Source organism: Lepisosteus platostomus, chromosome 8 (genome assembly GCF_059453375.1).
Source record: "Lepisosteus platostomus isolate fLepPlt1 chromosome 8, fLepPlt1.hap1, whole genome shotgun sequence".
NCBI lineage: Eukaryota > Metazoa > Chordata > Actinopteri > Semionotiformes > Lepisosteidae > Lepisosteus > Lepisosteus platostomus.
In genome coordinates, this window is record NC_142618.1 from 28364348 (window position 1) to 28381600 (window position 17253).

At 34.4% G+C, this 17253-nt stretch overlaps 1 protein-coding gene across 2 annotated transcripts in view; it reads right to left on the reverse strand.

Annotated features, from left to right (window-relative positions):
* Nucleotides 1-343: 343 nt before the first annotated feature.
* Nucleotides 344-17253, reverse strand: part of tmie (transmembrane inner ear) — a 90511-nt gene continuing 73601 nt past the window's right edge. For both annotated transcript variants that reach the window (XM_088643045.1, XM_088643044.1), the window contains one exon: nucleotides 344-4705. In XM_088643045.1, the coding sequence (XP_088499171.1) occupies nucleotides 4374-4705 (332 nt within the window). In that variant the 3' untranslated portion in view covers nucleotides 344-4373. The remainder of the gene's footprint in view (nucleotides 4706-17253) is intronic.

A 17253-nucleotide genomic window follows, 5' to 3' on the forward strand; every position in this document is an offset into this window, starting at 1 on the left:
ACAATCGAGAGACTTTCTGTGAGTAAGAATTCCATTGTACCAGTACCGGTTACATATGGCAATAAAGTTCAAGTTCAAGTTATTTGATTTAATCAGAACTTCTATTTATAGAATGGTATAGATAACTGAATTAAAAAAATGAAAATTACTAAGTAAAGGAACATTGCATTAATCTTTTCAAACCATACAATGATCTTGTACAAAAAACATTGCACCATAATCTTTTGTAAAAACTTACAGAGAAAGAGAATTGTTGTATTAATATGAAGAGATTGCACTTAGGTGGTAACCATGGAAGTGTGTATGAATTTTACTGCCAATGACAACAGCTGACAAGAAAACAATATGTATAAAAATACATTTATTGAACTGTTTGATATTAACATCTGTTCCTTAGGAGTATTAATTCTATGTTAATTATATTTATCTATACAAATGTTTATCAACTTGCCATACATACTGTACATTTTGAGAATAATCTTTAAAAGTCTCTATCCATTGTAGAGGTCACACAGGATTGCAGTCAGAAACATTGTAGTATTTTCAAACAGTAAATCTTACAACAAAAGAAATTAATTGCTTAATTCTGATCAACAAATAAGTGGTTCCATTGTCTGTGAAGACATATACTGAGCATCAAAATAAATGTAGAACTATTTATGCATGTATGGTTTTAGAAAAATGAAGTATGTAAGCAAATAATGGTTGAGCATATTGATAAATTGTTATTGGAGGCACTTTAATTAATTAGATTCAGGTGACTTTGATTGTAGCCTAAGCACTAAATCATCTCATTAGAGAGAGAGTTGAATGGACATAGGTGATGAGATGATTTATCCTGTTCAATATCAAGCCTGGTGAAAATAAATCGGTATTGGAGCAACATCTGGAGTCCTATTTAGTAATGAGTGTTTTATGTAGACCACAGTAATAGACATGAGTCTGTATGCAGACATAAGTTAATTGTTGTGTGCAACTGACTTATCGATAGGAGGTCTAAGTGTGATGGTTTAGGCCATTAGGGGATAGTCAAGACACTAGAGAACTTCACCAGTAGTGATTGATTACAACCTGACTGCACAGAAGTACATTGATCAAGTTCTGGAGCCTCACATGTTGCCTTTCCTGTGGGCTCATCCTGACATGATAACATTCCATCAGGGCAATGCTCATCTTCATGCTGCTTGTATAACAATGGCTTTCTTATGTAATGAATGTGGCTATTATGCTGAGGATTCCCCTGAGCTGGGATGATGTTTGGCATCTAAGACTCAGAGAAAAGTGAACAGGCACAATTTTGCACAGGTTCTACAAGAGCAATGAGGTAGAATTCTACCAGACAACATCTGCAGTGTGGTACAGAGCATGTACAGATTGTATTCCTTTCAACAGTGACCACAGACTGCTTTCCCAGTAGACCTCTTGTGGATCAATCCTCTAGATGACAAATTTTAATCAGTTTAATGAATTTACCTGTCATAGTAGAATAAAGGGAGACTGCCATGTTCCCTGAAAATAGCTTTGTGAATTTATTACAGTTATAAATGATAACGTTAATTTGATGCTCAGTATCAATTAACCTCTTATGCCACATGAATGAAGGGGTCAGAAGATTTATAATAAAGTAGCAAAGTGCATAACAAAAATGTGTGTATTTTACTATCGGGGTCTGCATGTTGGTTATCTATTTGCATGTTGAAGATCATCACTTAATGAACTTGACATTCATTGCATAATTAGCTATTACAGTACTTCATGTCCTGAGAAATTATACATCACCTATATACAAAAAATATATACAGTAAATGTCATTCTCCCTCTTTATTATGGCTTACAAACTTTGACTTTCACAAAAAATGGTATGTAGCACATAGCACATTTAACCAGATGTGATACAGGAAGATTGTTTTTGGTAAATACCCTTACAAGGTGCTACAATTAATTATTCAGGTATTAATGTATCAGAAGTGTCTGTGCTTTAAGAGGTGAATACAGTATGGAGATATATACCGTTTTGTGATTTAATCGCACACTATTTATTTTATCATAAACACACATTTATTTGTTTCCTATGTATGTACATTATTAACAGCTACTTCATTTTAGCATGAATACTTATTAAGTTGTTTCCTATGTATTAACGTTTTTCTCCAGTGTCTTTTAATGTTACATGACATAAACAATATGCCCCTGGCATGGTATGAATTATTGTTCTCAATATTAACATTAAGTTTCAATATTTAGTCATGCTGTAATGTGGAGACTCCTTCCAGTCACCTGTATATGTTTGAGAGTAAATACAAATAAAAGGCTATTTAATTGGATTATAATTGTATCTATTATTGATTGTATTCTCCTAATGTGCTATACATTTCATTTGAAAAACACTCCAAACCATGTCTTTCTTTTTGTTCTGCTTCTACAAGGGAAAAAATTCAGAGGTAGTTCTTCAAGCAAAAAAAAAATGTAACAAATGTTAGATGAAAATAATTTGACACTATTAAGAAGCAAACAAGGCAAACGAGTACCGTATAAACCACATAAGCCATTTTACAATAGTCAGAAATACAGAACATTTGTACAGAGTTTTGTCCTACTGCATAAAATAGTTAAACTATTTTTTAAATTACTGTATACTATATAAATTACAGTTTTGTAAATAATATTTTCTCAGATCTGCATTTGTAAATGCTTTCTATAATCTTTCATTTTGTAAATAATTTTAAAGAATTATAACACTTCCTTTACAATCTTCTCTGATCCTTACAATTAGCCATTCTCAACCTTTTAAGAGAGAAGATCACTTTATTGGCCATATACAATTTATTGTATTAGGAATTTGTATTTTCCCATACCCCAGCTTGCTCTCTATGAGGCACACAGACAGGGAGAGAAGCTTGGGGTCAGAGCGCAGGGTCAGCCATTTATATGGTGCCCCTGAAGCAGTTGGGGTTAAGGGCCTTGCTCAGGGGCCCAACAGAGTAGGATTCCTCTGCCAGCCACAGGATATGAAGCGTCAACCTTCCAGCCACAAGTGCAGCTCATTAGCCACAGAGCCACCACACTGCTCCATAGGCTGAAGGAATCACTTTCTAAGAACTTTGCTTTTATTAAGAAATCCCATTTTAGAAATTTAAACAAATTAAACCTAAAGGAATATAAGAATTGTAAATAAAACTCTTGACAATTGTAAAACATGAATAGAAGATTTGCAGATCAACAGATATAAAAATCTAATAGCAGAGTACGTGAAAAAGACCACGTGAGGATTTTGATTTTATTTATTTATACTGACTGCAGACCTCCTTGGAAAGTTTCTGAGGGTATCTCAGTGGGCCCAAGATACTTGCTTGAGATCTAATGCTTTAAAGAAGAAAGAAAATTACATCAACTAGACATACAGTAGGGGAATATGAAAGGCTGCCAACGAAAAAGATATTAAAATTATGTATAATAAGGAATTGTTGGTACTGTAGCTTTGTCCCTGGAGAAAAATAGTTTATATTGTATATACTGTATTTGTTCCATGTTTTCTCATTTTTCTCATATTGTTCTGCCATCCCTGTTGTTTCAATCTATTTTTATTCTATGACTTAACTGATAGTGACAATATAAGCAATGAAATATTTCATATACTGTGTTTAACTATATAGGTACAAAAGCATCATTTTAGTTGCAGAGAAATTTTTGTGGAAGGATAGCACTGTTAAGTTGTTTTTTAAATGTAGTTGTAGTAATGCCTTAAGACTAAAACATTATGTAAAAATGCAGGTGATATGAATTGATAGATTTCACTATTTTAAACAGTACACTGGTGAAAGAAGGAAAACTATTTGTTGTAATTGGGTTTAATGTATAATTAGTTTAATACATATTTACTTATTTGTTTATTGTACAGTAGCAGGAATATATGTAAAGAAAGGAGAAGTAAAAATACTGATATTTTCCCCAATGCCATTTTATTTTATTCAGTACTTTTTATACTATAAGGAGCTATTTTGGCTTATATTATGTTTTTTAACAATATGATATTCTTAAAGCACCAAGATGTATTTGATGTATTGAATACTAAATATGTATTCAGAAGCATTAAATCTTCAGCGAATAGTTTTGGTTCCAACATTACATTATGAGAGTTGACCTGAAGTCTCAATGTCAACATTGTAATCTTGGTAGTTGAGAAAAAATGTCAGGTAATGCAGTATATTGAATTAAACACACAAAAAAAATCAATATTAATATTAAAATCCATATTAACAAGAATGTTTATTTCATTTGTCTTTGATTCGGTGGAAAATCTCTGTTTCCTCTTGTCATCTTCCTTTTTTAGTCTATAATGGTAAAGTTTGAGTTCGTAAGTAAGGGTTAAAGGTTTATTTCTTAGCTGGTGGTTTCTTGGCTCCACCTTTTGCGTTAGTGCCTCCTTTCCCTCCTGCCTTGGCATTGCCTCCAGACTTCTCTCCTGCTTTTTTGTCTTTTCCACCTCCATCCGCTGCTCCTTTTCCTCCTCCATCTTTCTTGGAAGCACCCTTATTACCACCTTTATCTCCTCCTTTCTTACTGGCTCCATCCTTGCCTTCACCCTTTGTCTCCTTGGCACCTTTACCACCTTTACTGCTGTCCTTCTTGTGTCCATCTCCCTTTTCACTGTCTACTTTGCCTGACACAGTGGCCACCTCCGTTTTATCCTCTTCTGGTTTTGCAGCTGAAAGGAGAAAGGAAAGACTCCTGATTTTCAGTACTTTAAATTGAAGACTCCTGTGTCTTTGAGCAAGCTACTTCATTCAAATTATTCCAGAAAAATGTTGGTGCTTGTGTGTGACCTCTGAGCTCTCCTAAAGGTCTAAAGTAAAACTGTCTCAGTATGTTTGAGATCCTCAGTTACTGTGGATACTTCCAGGAACCCATCTACAGTATACTCTATTAAATTATGTCATTTTTGGAATCTCTGACATCTTCTAAAGGTAAAACTTTTCTGTTTCAGTAATTACAGGGCAACAATAAATGACATTTTTTCAGTTCTGCAGAGGAACAATGATAAAAGCGTTATTTTATGTTATTTAGTATCTATGTCTCATTTTTATACTGAGCTGGTAGGAGGAAACGAAACATGATCCTCTGTCCATAAACGTTGGGAGATGGTTAGTTGCAGAATTATTGCCAGTATACGTAGAAAAAAAGCCTATTTTATGTTAAGTTTAAGTTTAACAATAATGAGTAACAAACTACAACTTACAGTAATTTATAATTTATGCTTAAACTAGATTTAAATTACTTATTATTTTCAATTTCAATTTGAATAGTTCCCACCTGAGTCTAACATTTGCGTTTTAGCTCATTTTCTATTAATCTGACATTAATAACTGACAAAAGTAATAGGAAAGATGAATACTGTATATTCAAGTATTTAGAAGTTTTTTTTTTAATTAACCACATGTTAAAAAGTAAGCAACAAAAGACAAACTTAATTGTTGTTCATTATTCAGTTACAAAAAGTCAACAATGAATTTAATTAATATTTATGAATTTGAGCTTCTTCTTAAATCTTCACTGATATTTGGAAATCAAGAAAAAATGTCCCTTTATCTTCCATCTTTTTTAAATGTGACCTTGATATAGCATGCTGTAACCCCTATGTTGATTGACATTGCAAGCCAGAAGGCAGTCTCTTAAAATAGATGTGCTTGGTTTGTGTTTCCAAATACTGTTACAAAGATCACATTTTCAGAATGAAAAAAATCATGACTTGTTTTTGAGCATACTGTACATATAATCCCAAAAGCATTTTCAGTTATAAACCTCCTGTTTTTGAACGTTTCAGCAATGTAATACAATCTGGCTTGCAATTTTATAAACATTTATATTCTTTAGAATTAAAGTGGTATTATCCTTTCTTGTTTTTTTTATATGTTATATGTTTAAAAAGAGAATTCTATGACCTGTAACTAATATTATGAGTTGAAATTAATTGCCACTATTATAGTAGTAGTTTTTTTTACATATAGTTCAGAAATGTAGTGTAATGTAAAATTGTTAAAGAAAATTCAAAGAATCTTCAAAACTGTCAGTCAGAAGAAAGATTGGATATATAAATTCACATAGCTTAATGCTACAGTACAAATGCATGACTGGTCTTGCATGGTGGATTTGTTCACTTGAGTGAGCACATTACTTGATAAGCAGTTCTTCTGTTTGCTGATACACTTCAGTAGACATGACTGATAGACCCCCTGAAATCTGCTAAATGTAATGAATTGTAATTGGGTGCTGAATGAGTGGTAATTTAGGGCAGGTGTGTTCAATAAAGCTGTGAAAAAGGCCACATTTTCTGACTGTCAAATTCATGATGGATGGTAAGGACACAAGTGACCAACACTAGGATAGCATCACTTATGGTGTGTTCGCAGCCACCTCCCAAGAGGCTAGTTTAAGGAAATAACTAAACAGATGCAGTTGATATTAGGCTGCAAGCATTGTAACCAGGTCAATATGAATGACAACACCTAAATGAGGTTATCAGATCACTCCTCTGTATTTGCAAGACACATGGTGAGCTACTATCAAACAATTTGAGAATCACAAGCTAGATGGTACTGTACTTATGATCCAACTGTAAGGTGCAGATTAAGGAAAAAACCTTCATGTCTAATATCCAGGATCTACTACATCATTATAATCAGCTTCAGTGGTTTCAACAATGCTATAAATAGAACCCACAATTTTAGATTGCTGTTTAAGTCTCTAATGAATCTAGATTCCATGTTCACTGGCCAATGGGCAAGTAAAGGTATGGCAAATACAAGACAAATATCACACAGACTATGTTTTGTAATTTAGGCCTGCATCTCCTTCCACAGCAGAAGACCTTTATCAGTTTTTTAGGAATATCTTACTTTCAGGCACAAGTTACAAATAATTTATGCTTTAGGCATTTTTAGATTAAATGTCTTTAATCAAAACCTGAATACAATTTTGGGACTCTTTTATGAGGAAAAAAGTTCAACGTAATCAAAAACTTCAATTGAAAAACCAATTATGCTCATACATACAGGATGCTGCCTGAATGCTGACAAATATTCAACAGAGACTAAGTGACTCTAAGGAATAAGATGATAGTATCACACAGGAATCGTCTTCCTCTTGTTCAATAACAAATAGCCCAGGTCTAATGTGAAGACAGATCATATAAATAAACACAGTTTCTACAGTCTCGTATTCAGCATATGTTCAAGATCAAATGCCTTCATTGCAAGAGAAGGTGGGTATATTCTTTCCTACATATTACCACTGCAAAAGTCACATTGTGAGTCTTCAGACATTAAGATGGTTATGATAAATCAGCATTTAGAATATTGTTGATATTGATATTGATATATTGTATTGTTACAGCTTTAGGTGACTGAGAAGTGTCTCTTAGATTTTAGATCAAGTTTGTGGCACTGGGAAGAGTAAATACTTCTAACGTCAAAGGAGAGAAGATGTTTGCTGAGGTCTGGGGGGGGGGGTCCCTTGAGCAGAAACAATGGTAAAGTGTACCTTAGTATACCTAGGGAGGATGTATATTACTGATTGGCAAGGAGCAGCACAGAAAGAGACAATATAAGATCACATTAAGAGCACAGACAGAGGAGAGGGAGAGCAGGGAGGAGAGAGAGCAGTCCAGAGGAATTGGGACTTGAAGCTTGGGCCAGGCTAGAGCCCCTACTTCTTGATCATCCAAATCAAACCTAACTGGAGCTAAGAATTTGAACCTTGTTAGAGAGAGAGTGCTTTTCTCTGTTTTTAGGAAACAAGGGTTTCCTGGGTAAAAGATACCTCAGTTAGAAATGTCTTTCCTGATTAGGATGCATTTTATGGATAGGGATATACGCTCCCATTTATTTTGTGGCATCCAGGGTGAAGAGAGACTTAACTTCAGGTTGCTTTGTATTTAGTTATAAGCCAGCTCATCTCTTGTGTGGCCTCTGTAGGCATATTAAGAGTTCAGTGCTAAGTAGCGGTCTGGGGTTTTCTGGTTGACCAGACTGTTAGGCCTCTAAAATGCCTTGTCTGTAAATACTGTATATACAGATGCAGCCATTCAAAAAGCGCGGGCGATACCGCATTATTTTCCGGTCCGCTGTACGCAGTCTACCGCAAGCTACCGGTAAATACTACCAGTTACCGGTAAATACCGCTAGTTACCATAAATTCTCCTATAATACGACAAGCAAAATAATAGTATCCGGAATTTCCGCAAGGTGGAGCTAATAAAGCTCAACCTCTCATGTTTGAGCTGTGGCCATCAGTCTTTAACGAAGATATTACTAATAGTATTAATAATGAATGACCTTGGACAAGCTGTAAGTGTAAACTCAAAGTATTGCCCTGGTCAACATTCTTTTTTTCATTGACCGTGTTTGTAAAAGTAACACCACAGCATTTCGCAATCACGCATTTGTTTCCAATCATGCAAAGTACAGTGATTCACCATGCCTTTCACATGCTCATAAAAGAGATTGATTTAGGAACATAAACATATTACCGTATGCAAACTGTACTGTGTACAGTATGTATATGTATATTTAATGTCTTAACTGTGCCCGTTTAAGTATTGAATATTCATATCTAATTTTATCACTGAAGGGAAATCTTAGTAGCTGAGCATAAAAAGAATAGGAGCATACTGCAACGCGTGTGAAGGCCATAAACGATATTAATTTTGGAACATAAACATACAGTATATGGCTGGTCTCGGTACTTTAAAGAAAACATACACGAAACATGGTTTCATTATGACCAGAATCGGTCTTGAGATATTTTTAACTTGATTTACAGTATTTGAGAGGTATGTCTTAACACCGATACTACAGTGCGTAAATACTGCTGACGTATATGTTTCTAGGTTTATATTATGCATTTCATACGGTCAAATTACTTTTGAGCAACTAATAAGAAGCGCAAAACGGTATGCGTTTTAGTTTTGTTTTGTGCTGGGACCCGTGGATTGATTAGAGATATCAAGTACATACAAGTCATTTTTTAAATGTTGTAGTTCGTCTTGTAAAAATGTTACGAGTACATCATCTATCAACAATTACACAGGCTCTGTTTCCATATTGCGGATTTTGGTTATGTAATATTATTTTCTAGATTTCACGTTGTGAATATATGATTTGGGCAAACAGAGCCGCAAAGAAGTACATTATGGGTTGTTGTTTTGTTTTTTTTGCAGTTTTATCTAGAACAAGCGATGCTTAAACCTTTGTCTGATTCTTGTGAAACTATCCACACGACAGTTACAGTACCTAGGAGTACGCTGGGCAAACGTTCCGAGGTCAAATTCTTCCAGCACGGGGGTACCTTTAAAGCGGAGACGACGGCACCGAAATTCTCTTTAAAGCCCTGGCCAAATATGAAGACAGTACGTACAGTTATAATTCAAACGGAATTAAAATCTACACATCCCAGTTACCATGGTGGTGCTTGTGATCATTGCGTTTAACCAACGAAACAGGGCGAAAAATCAGTCACATGACTTTGGGGCAGAGTTTCGAAAGCTTAACCTATCAGCAACAAAGCGAAATTTACACGATAGGCTACCTCAAACTGTCAGTTACATGACTGTGCATGTCGCTTAAGCCACTCCTGTCTGATTCACTGTCTGATTTGCCGCCATCTTTAACCTCTTCGTGTCCGAATGGTAGTAGATACGCGTACGAAATAAAGTTCATCCCAGCTACAAAACATATATATTTTTGTGGTAAGAGGGAGCAAAACATCAGTATTTACTGCTATTAATTAGTGTACGATTTATAGTTGAAATCTGAGCCTAAATATAAAGTTAAAATCTCGACAAAGCAATGTAGGAAATACAGAGAAAAGAAATCCTTTCTGACATCTAAAATCAGTTTCGATCAAGGTCTCTAAAACGAACAAGAAAAGAGGATTTTCGGAGGGCAATTACGCTGTATTTATATAGGATAAGTGATTTATGAGCAATCTAATTTCTTGTTCTTTTAAAACAGTAAAATGTCAGCTGCAAAAGATCGCACCAGAAACAGCACTCTCTCTGCCTGTCATAGACATTCAGGAAAGGCTGAATGAAGTCATGTCAAGTACAATAATTCGGTGATCAATAATAACAGTTGTAGGACAAGAAACAAAAGATAGTGAAAACTTAAGATTTTTAAGGCTAAAACTCAAATTCATTCTACAAATTAAGGCAAATGAAAATTCATGACGTTAAAGTGCTAGAGGTGTAAAAAAAATACAAAAATGCACATGAGCAAAAAGTTTTAGAAATGGAGCAAACAGAAAAAAAGCCATGCCTATAGTGCAGAAGAGGGATGCAGGAACACTCCAGTATTCCATTTCTCCCTAAACATTTTAAGCATCGAAGTCTTTAACTAACGTGATACCGGAGTCAACAAGCATACTTTTAGAATTTGATTAAAAGGGAATATAATATGGAATCGCGTATCTCAAGAAATTAATAACGATATAATTATATTCATGTTGCAAAAGAACTGCAACGGACATAAAAACTCCCTTGCTTTTAACAGAGCGTTCCATAATTTCTAACTACGAAAATGATTTAAACTGCGACACTTATCATTCAACCAGAGCTCGAAATATCACAAGGATCCTCTAGAGCACAGCAAAGACTGTATTAAAAGAATCGCGTATCTCAAGAAATTAATAAGATATAATTATATTCGTGTAATTCGTATAGATATATAATGCCAGCGAACTCTTGTTTTTATGTCCACTATAACAGACAATCTCCTTTGCTTTTAACCAAGCGTTTAATAATTTCCTAAAATGAAAATGATTTACTTTATTTCCCTCACGGGATCAATAAAAGTATCTATCATCTGTCTAAACTATGGGACAGAATTCTGGGGTCTCCCCATACCAGAGATTATGGTAGGGCTTCAGAATGGTGATTGGCTGACACCATCTGACACCCCTCTGATTGGAGAAAAAAGACATGCTGGCTTGCTATACATACAGTACTGTACCAGGAAGAGGATTTCTTTCTATTCGAAACGTGTATTTTAAAAGTTTAAGAAGTAAAAACCTTACAGCGTACACAGATTTAGTTATCTTTGTCTTATGCATAATAATGTTCACCGCTCTGTCTAGCAAATTAATAATAAACTTTATTTTATATTGCGTTTTAAACGAATAAGTAATTAGATTGCTCATAAACCTAATCACTTGCTTTTTCTTTTTATTTAGGCTCAGATTTCAACTATAGATCGTATTATTAATAACCATAATAACAACCAACCAACCAAAACAACCATATAAACATAATACCAACCAAAAACATAGATAACGACCACAATACAAAATCAAATATATCAAACCATTATACTCTCGCAAATTCCTCAAATTATCATAATCCCGCCCCTTATGCAAAACCAAACCCTCCTCCCATCCCAGTTTATCCTCTTTATCATCCTCAAAATCCACCTCAATTTTCAACATAAAGCATTACTGCTTACTGGGTTTTTGAGGGGTGGGGGGAGGTGTCTTTCGTTGGAAATCTCGCCTGCTTCTACTTTACGAGTACAACCCCCTCTCTGCCGGAGTGCTGGCTGTGATGAATTAAACCGGTTTCACAGGTATTTTCAAAGTAGGAAGTACAGTGTTAACTGGTAGCTGGGCTCCTCAATGGAATCGCTTTAACATGCTAATGCATTGGTTTAACAGTCCGGGAGTGGCAAGCTTCCAATGTCAACTCCACTCGATTGGAAGACAATGAACGTATTTTAGCCCTAAATGAATTAATAGCAAACATGGTTTACATAAAATACATTTTTCCAAGAAAGTTTATAATAATACGATCTATAGTTGAAATCTGAGCCTAAATATAAAGGAAAAGCATTTTCAGAGAGCAATCACGCTGTGTTTATGTAGAAAAAGCGATTAGGTTTAAGCAATCTAATTACCTATTCGCTTAAAACGCTATATAAAATAAAGTTTATTTAGAGATGAATGATCAGTGTCGCAGTTTAAATAATTTTCGTAGGAGGGCTTGGACAGATTCCAAGTGCATTTTTGCAATTTACGTTGCATTGTCCAATGTGCTGTTGTAAAACAGTTTAGAATACAGTTAGTCTAAGCTTTATCAGCTTTATTTATGGGTTGCAATTTAGAAAAAGTCAAAAACCGCACTCAAAATGCAATTTAGAGCTTTCTGGCAAGAGGAGACACCCAAATTATAATGTAACATGCCACTGTTTGTGCATGAACAAAGTTATACTGCAATTTTCCTTAGATACGCAATTAAAAAAAATAAATTTTTTGAATCCCCGGCGGAACACACTCCATAAGAATCAACGCTTTTATACAGTATATCGCCTTTAAACATATATTTAAACACGCGTTTACGATTTAAATCAAAACGCGATTCAAATCAATATAAATGTTTATTTTGTAACTATTCATTGTTATTAAAAAGACTTAAATTCGATCATGTTGTGATATTTAGAAATATAAATTTGTTTGGTGCGAGTGAGGTTTTATTTAATCTCTGACCAAGGGAAACGTTTCATTTTTTCAAAGAAATGTTTGTTAAAAAATAAAGTCATAGTTCCATGGGATTCAATCACAGACCATGTGACATGGGAGTCAGGAAACTAACACACAGCGCCACCAGATTTGATAACGCTATAAAAATGCTATAAAATAATGTGACTAGGCACAGAACAAGTTAACAGCACAGTACAATAATAAATGCTGACCATGACTTTAGAAGCATAAATTACCTTACACTCAATTTAAACACAAGCTGTCTTTAGCCCTCTAAGCTGGTTCATACAGAAATGTAGAGATCCAGGCTCAGAACACACAGCTTCATTAGCGAATACATATGCAGGACAACTAGAGAAGACGTTTTACAGAGGATGGATTTTTAGAAACATCCCATCAGTGACATCACTGAAGTCAACTCCTAGGTACTGTAACTGTCGTGTGGATAGTTTCACAAGAATCAGACAAAGGTTTAAGCATCGCTTATTCTAGATAAAACTGCAAAAATAAAAAAAACAACAACCTATAATGTACTTCTTTGCGGCTCTGTTTGCCCAAATCATATATTCACAACGTGAAATCTAGAAAATAATATTACGTAACCAAAATCCGCAATATGGAAAAAGAACCTGTGTAATTGTTGATAGATGATGTACTCGTAACATTTTTACAAGACGAACTACAACATTTAAAAAATGACTTGTATGTACTTGATATCTCTAATCAATCCATGGGGACATTGTTAAAAGCAGAGTCCCAGCACAAAACGAAACTAAAACGCCCTGGGCATACCGTTTCGCGCTTCTTATTAGTTGCTCAAAAGTAATTTGACCGTATGAAATGCATAATATAAACCTAGAAACATATACGTGAGCAGTATTTACGCACTGTAGTATCGGTGTTAAAACATACCTCTCAAATACTGTAAATCAAGTTAAAAATATCTCAAGACCGATTCTGGTCATAATGAAACCATGTTTCGTTTATGTTTTCTTTAAAGTACCGAGACCAGCCATATACTGTATGTTTATGTTCCAAAATTAATATCGTTTATGGCCTTCACACGCGTTGCAGTATGCTCCTGTTCTTTTTATGCTCAGCTACTAAGATTTCCCTTCAGTGGTAAAATTAGATATGAATATTCAATACTTAAACGGGCACAGTTAAGACATTAAATATACATATACATACTGTATACAGTGCAGTTTGCATACGGTAATATGTTTATGTTCCTAAATCAATCTCTTTTATGAGCATGTGAAAGGCATGGTTAATCGATTCTCAAAAATTACTGTACTTTGCATGATTGGAAACAAATGCGTGATTGCGAAATGCTGTGGTGTTACTTTTACAAAGACGGTCAATGAAAAAAAGAATGTTGACCAGGGCAATACTTTGAGTTTACACTTACAGCTTGTCCAAGGTCATTCATTATTAATACTATTAGTAATATCTTCGTTAAAGACTTTGATGGCCACAGCTCAAACATGAGAGGTGCCCTGTCTGCCCTGTCTCTCTCACACCTGAAGAAGGCTCCATGGCCGAAACATTGTGTTCTCTTTCTTATATTTTTCAGCATGGAATAAACCTATTACTTGTTCCTTTGCAGCCTACGCATGCTGACGCAGCTACCCACCTGAACTATTATTTTAAGTAGTTTAATTAAGGTTGTAACATTATATTTAGGCAATGCAGGTACTGAACCTGAGTTTTATTATTTTTACCAGTTTACAGCAATATCTGCATTTGCCTGTTTTAGAGTCATGAGCCATTTGATATTTAGCTTTACCTTGAAAATACTTCAATGCTTGCAGCTGTGTTTTTAATGGCAATTGAATTTTGTTTTACATGATTTTCTTTGCCAGGCTAAACATCTGCTTTGTGGATTCATTTACAGTCCATTTTTAGATCATTAACTCCCCTTTAAATTACACTTTAAATTATACAGCAATAGTATTTATAAATCACAATCACACTGACAGTTATTTCTGTTCATTTGTTCATTTAACACACAAATGTAAGACCCTTAATATTTTCAGAAGACCGGTGTTTCTTCATTATTGATGTGCTGTATTTAAATCTAAGGTTTGAAATGTAAACGTTGTCCGATTGTTCAAGTTTGATATAAGAACCATAAAAAACATAAAAGTGCATAAAAATCCTACCCATTATCTCAGAAACTGATAAGAGTGTGACAACTTAAATATGTTTTCTTTTCAAAATAATAAATCTGGCTCTAGTGAAGATAAAGTAGACAAAACGTGGAATACACAGCTCAGGAGTAAATCCCTTGTTGATTTTAGAGAGTAATAGGAGGTCTGGTCTAGGCAGATAAAATTGAAATAGAATAAATACTGGCCGTGTATTGGTACTCCTGCATAAGGTTGTAATCCATGCCCTTCTTCATCTGCCAGTTTGTGAAATCAGCTCCATAATAAGGATATTTATCATGGACATTGTTATTGTTGCTGTTTTCTTATGGTCATGAAATGAGTTAGGCATTATTTGTACTGGGCAGTGGACCATTACATGGTGCCTTACAGTAGGAAGTATCTGAATGATGAGGCTGTTTTTTAAGGCTGTTAACACATTGATGAAACAGTACTAAGAAACTGAACAGTACACTAGGAGGTTAGGACAAGGCCCTTCATTTATGATCTGCATCAGGACCAGTATTTTTACAACCTGACAACCAAAACATTTATCTTGTGATCTAAAACTTGACATATTTATCATGTCAAACAGTTTCTGTTTGACCACTCTCTCTTTGCTTTTAATTCTTCTCTGTGAATAATATACTTTTTTTCATTCCATCTCTCTTCTACCTTTCATGTCTACTCTTGCTCTTTTTTGCACTTCTGTATAAGAACCAGATAGTTGTAGAAATCAGGACAACTCCATCTCTAATTATTGTTGTTTTGAGTTCCCTCAACTCATCTCGTCAGATTACATTCCATCACCCTGACGTTCCTTGAAATCAACCATCCATCAACAATCATTGCAGTCGTTGACACCTACTACATAACTATTTGTCTGATTATTTTGCTGGATGTTCCTAAGCCATAATATGATTACAAAAGAGATATCTGTAACATTTTGTATAAGAAAGATTAGAATTGAAGCTTTAAAATTGCATTTAAGAGCTAATCTAGTCACATCTAATTAAAAACACATTTAGGTAACAAAAACCTATTTTCCCACCATTCCCACAATCCCCTGCACAGTCATCCTCACCCTTGCAGCAGCTTCTTGGCTCATTCCATCTTTTGGAGTCTTTCCAATGGCGTCATCCTCACTGTTATTCCCTTAACTAAGCAATTTAATACTTTTAGTTTAGTAATTCAATTATATCCTTATAAATGTTATAAGTAGACTAATATGTATAAAGTATTTGACGTGCCTTGCCTGAGGAAATGGCAGCCTATTCAAAGCTGGAAGTGGAGACGAGTGGAATTGTGTGAGATTAGGATCTAACCTTCCTGGATCTGGGAGATTTCTACTGTAACTTGTGTTATAATTCTATTAAGTTCAGGAATAAAGTTATTTGAAAAAAAGTTTATTAAACTTCAGATCTGATCCATTTCTAGGTTGTTATTTTACAACTTGGCATTTGGGATACAAAGTTTTTTTTCTGGCTTTTTAAATACTGTAGCTCTTCAAAAGTAGTCATCTTCATGAAAGTCTTACACACCGCTCCAGCCACAGCATAAAGCAGTTTTTTGGGTCTTACGCAGACTTATGCATATTTCATCTGTGCTAAGGCTACTAAGGCTGTAGCTTCCAAGTCAAAGTAAAAAATTAAAACTTGTCAGATTATCCCAATTAATCTACTACAAAGTTTTATTTATTCTATATGAAAAAAATATTGGGAGGATATTATTTTTATTTCTTTTGGAGAAGAGTATCATTTGCTTTACTGTATGTGTGGTATATTTTTATACTGAAGCAATCATGAAAGCTGATCGATGAATTCCCCAAGACACAAGATCTTCAATTGCTTATAACATACTGTACACAAATGACTGAAAGCTTTGAAATTGATCTATCTAGACATGGTAAAAATGTGCTTGTCCCATATGAAACTCCCATGTGTGAGAAAGATTCTAAAGCTCCATATCTATCAATGTTTGGCCTCTCTTTCTAAAGAAAGATACCAAAATTCCCAGGAAATTGGAACACATGTACAGGTACGATGCATATACTCTTTCCGAAGGTGTTTGTAACTAAATATAAAGCAGTCAAACACTTAGCAACCATTAATTTCAAAATAATTCATGTTTTCATAAGTTTACATTGTTACTGTCTATTCACATTTAGGGGTTTGGACAGAACAGCTCACAATGATAATCATATTTTAAAGTAGATCATTTAACACAAGATCTATTTAGGTTGTTGTACAATACCCTCCACAAAATATTTGGAAAGTAAAAACCTATGTTTGCTTTACATCTAAGGAATTTAAATTTGTGATTATGATATCAATATGAATAATATGCATATTATACATTTTATGTTTGGGTAATTCCATGCAAACACTTGAATATATTCAAACAAAAACATACTTTATGTTTAATCCACTGATTTTAAGTGACCATAAAATATAGTTATTATAAAAATGGTTTTATATCTCTTTGAGGCAATAACTGCATGAAGTCTGTGATCTACTGAACTCACCAAACTCTTTTTGTAATCATTTGTGATGCTTTGCCAAGCCTTTTCTCCAGCCACTTT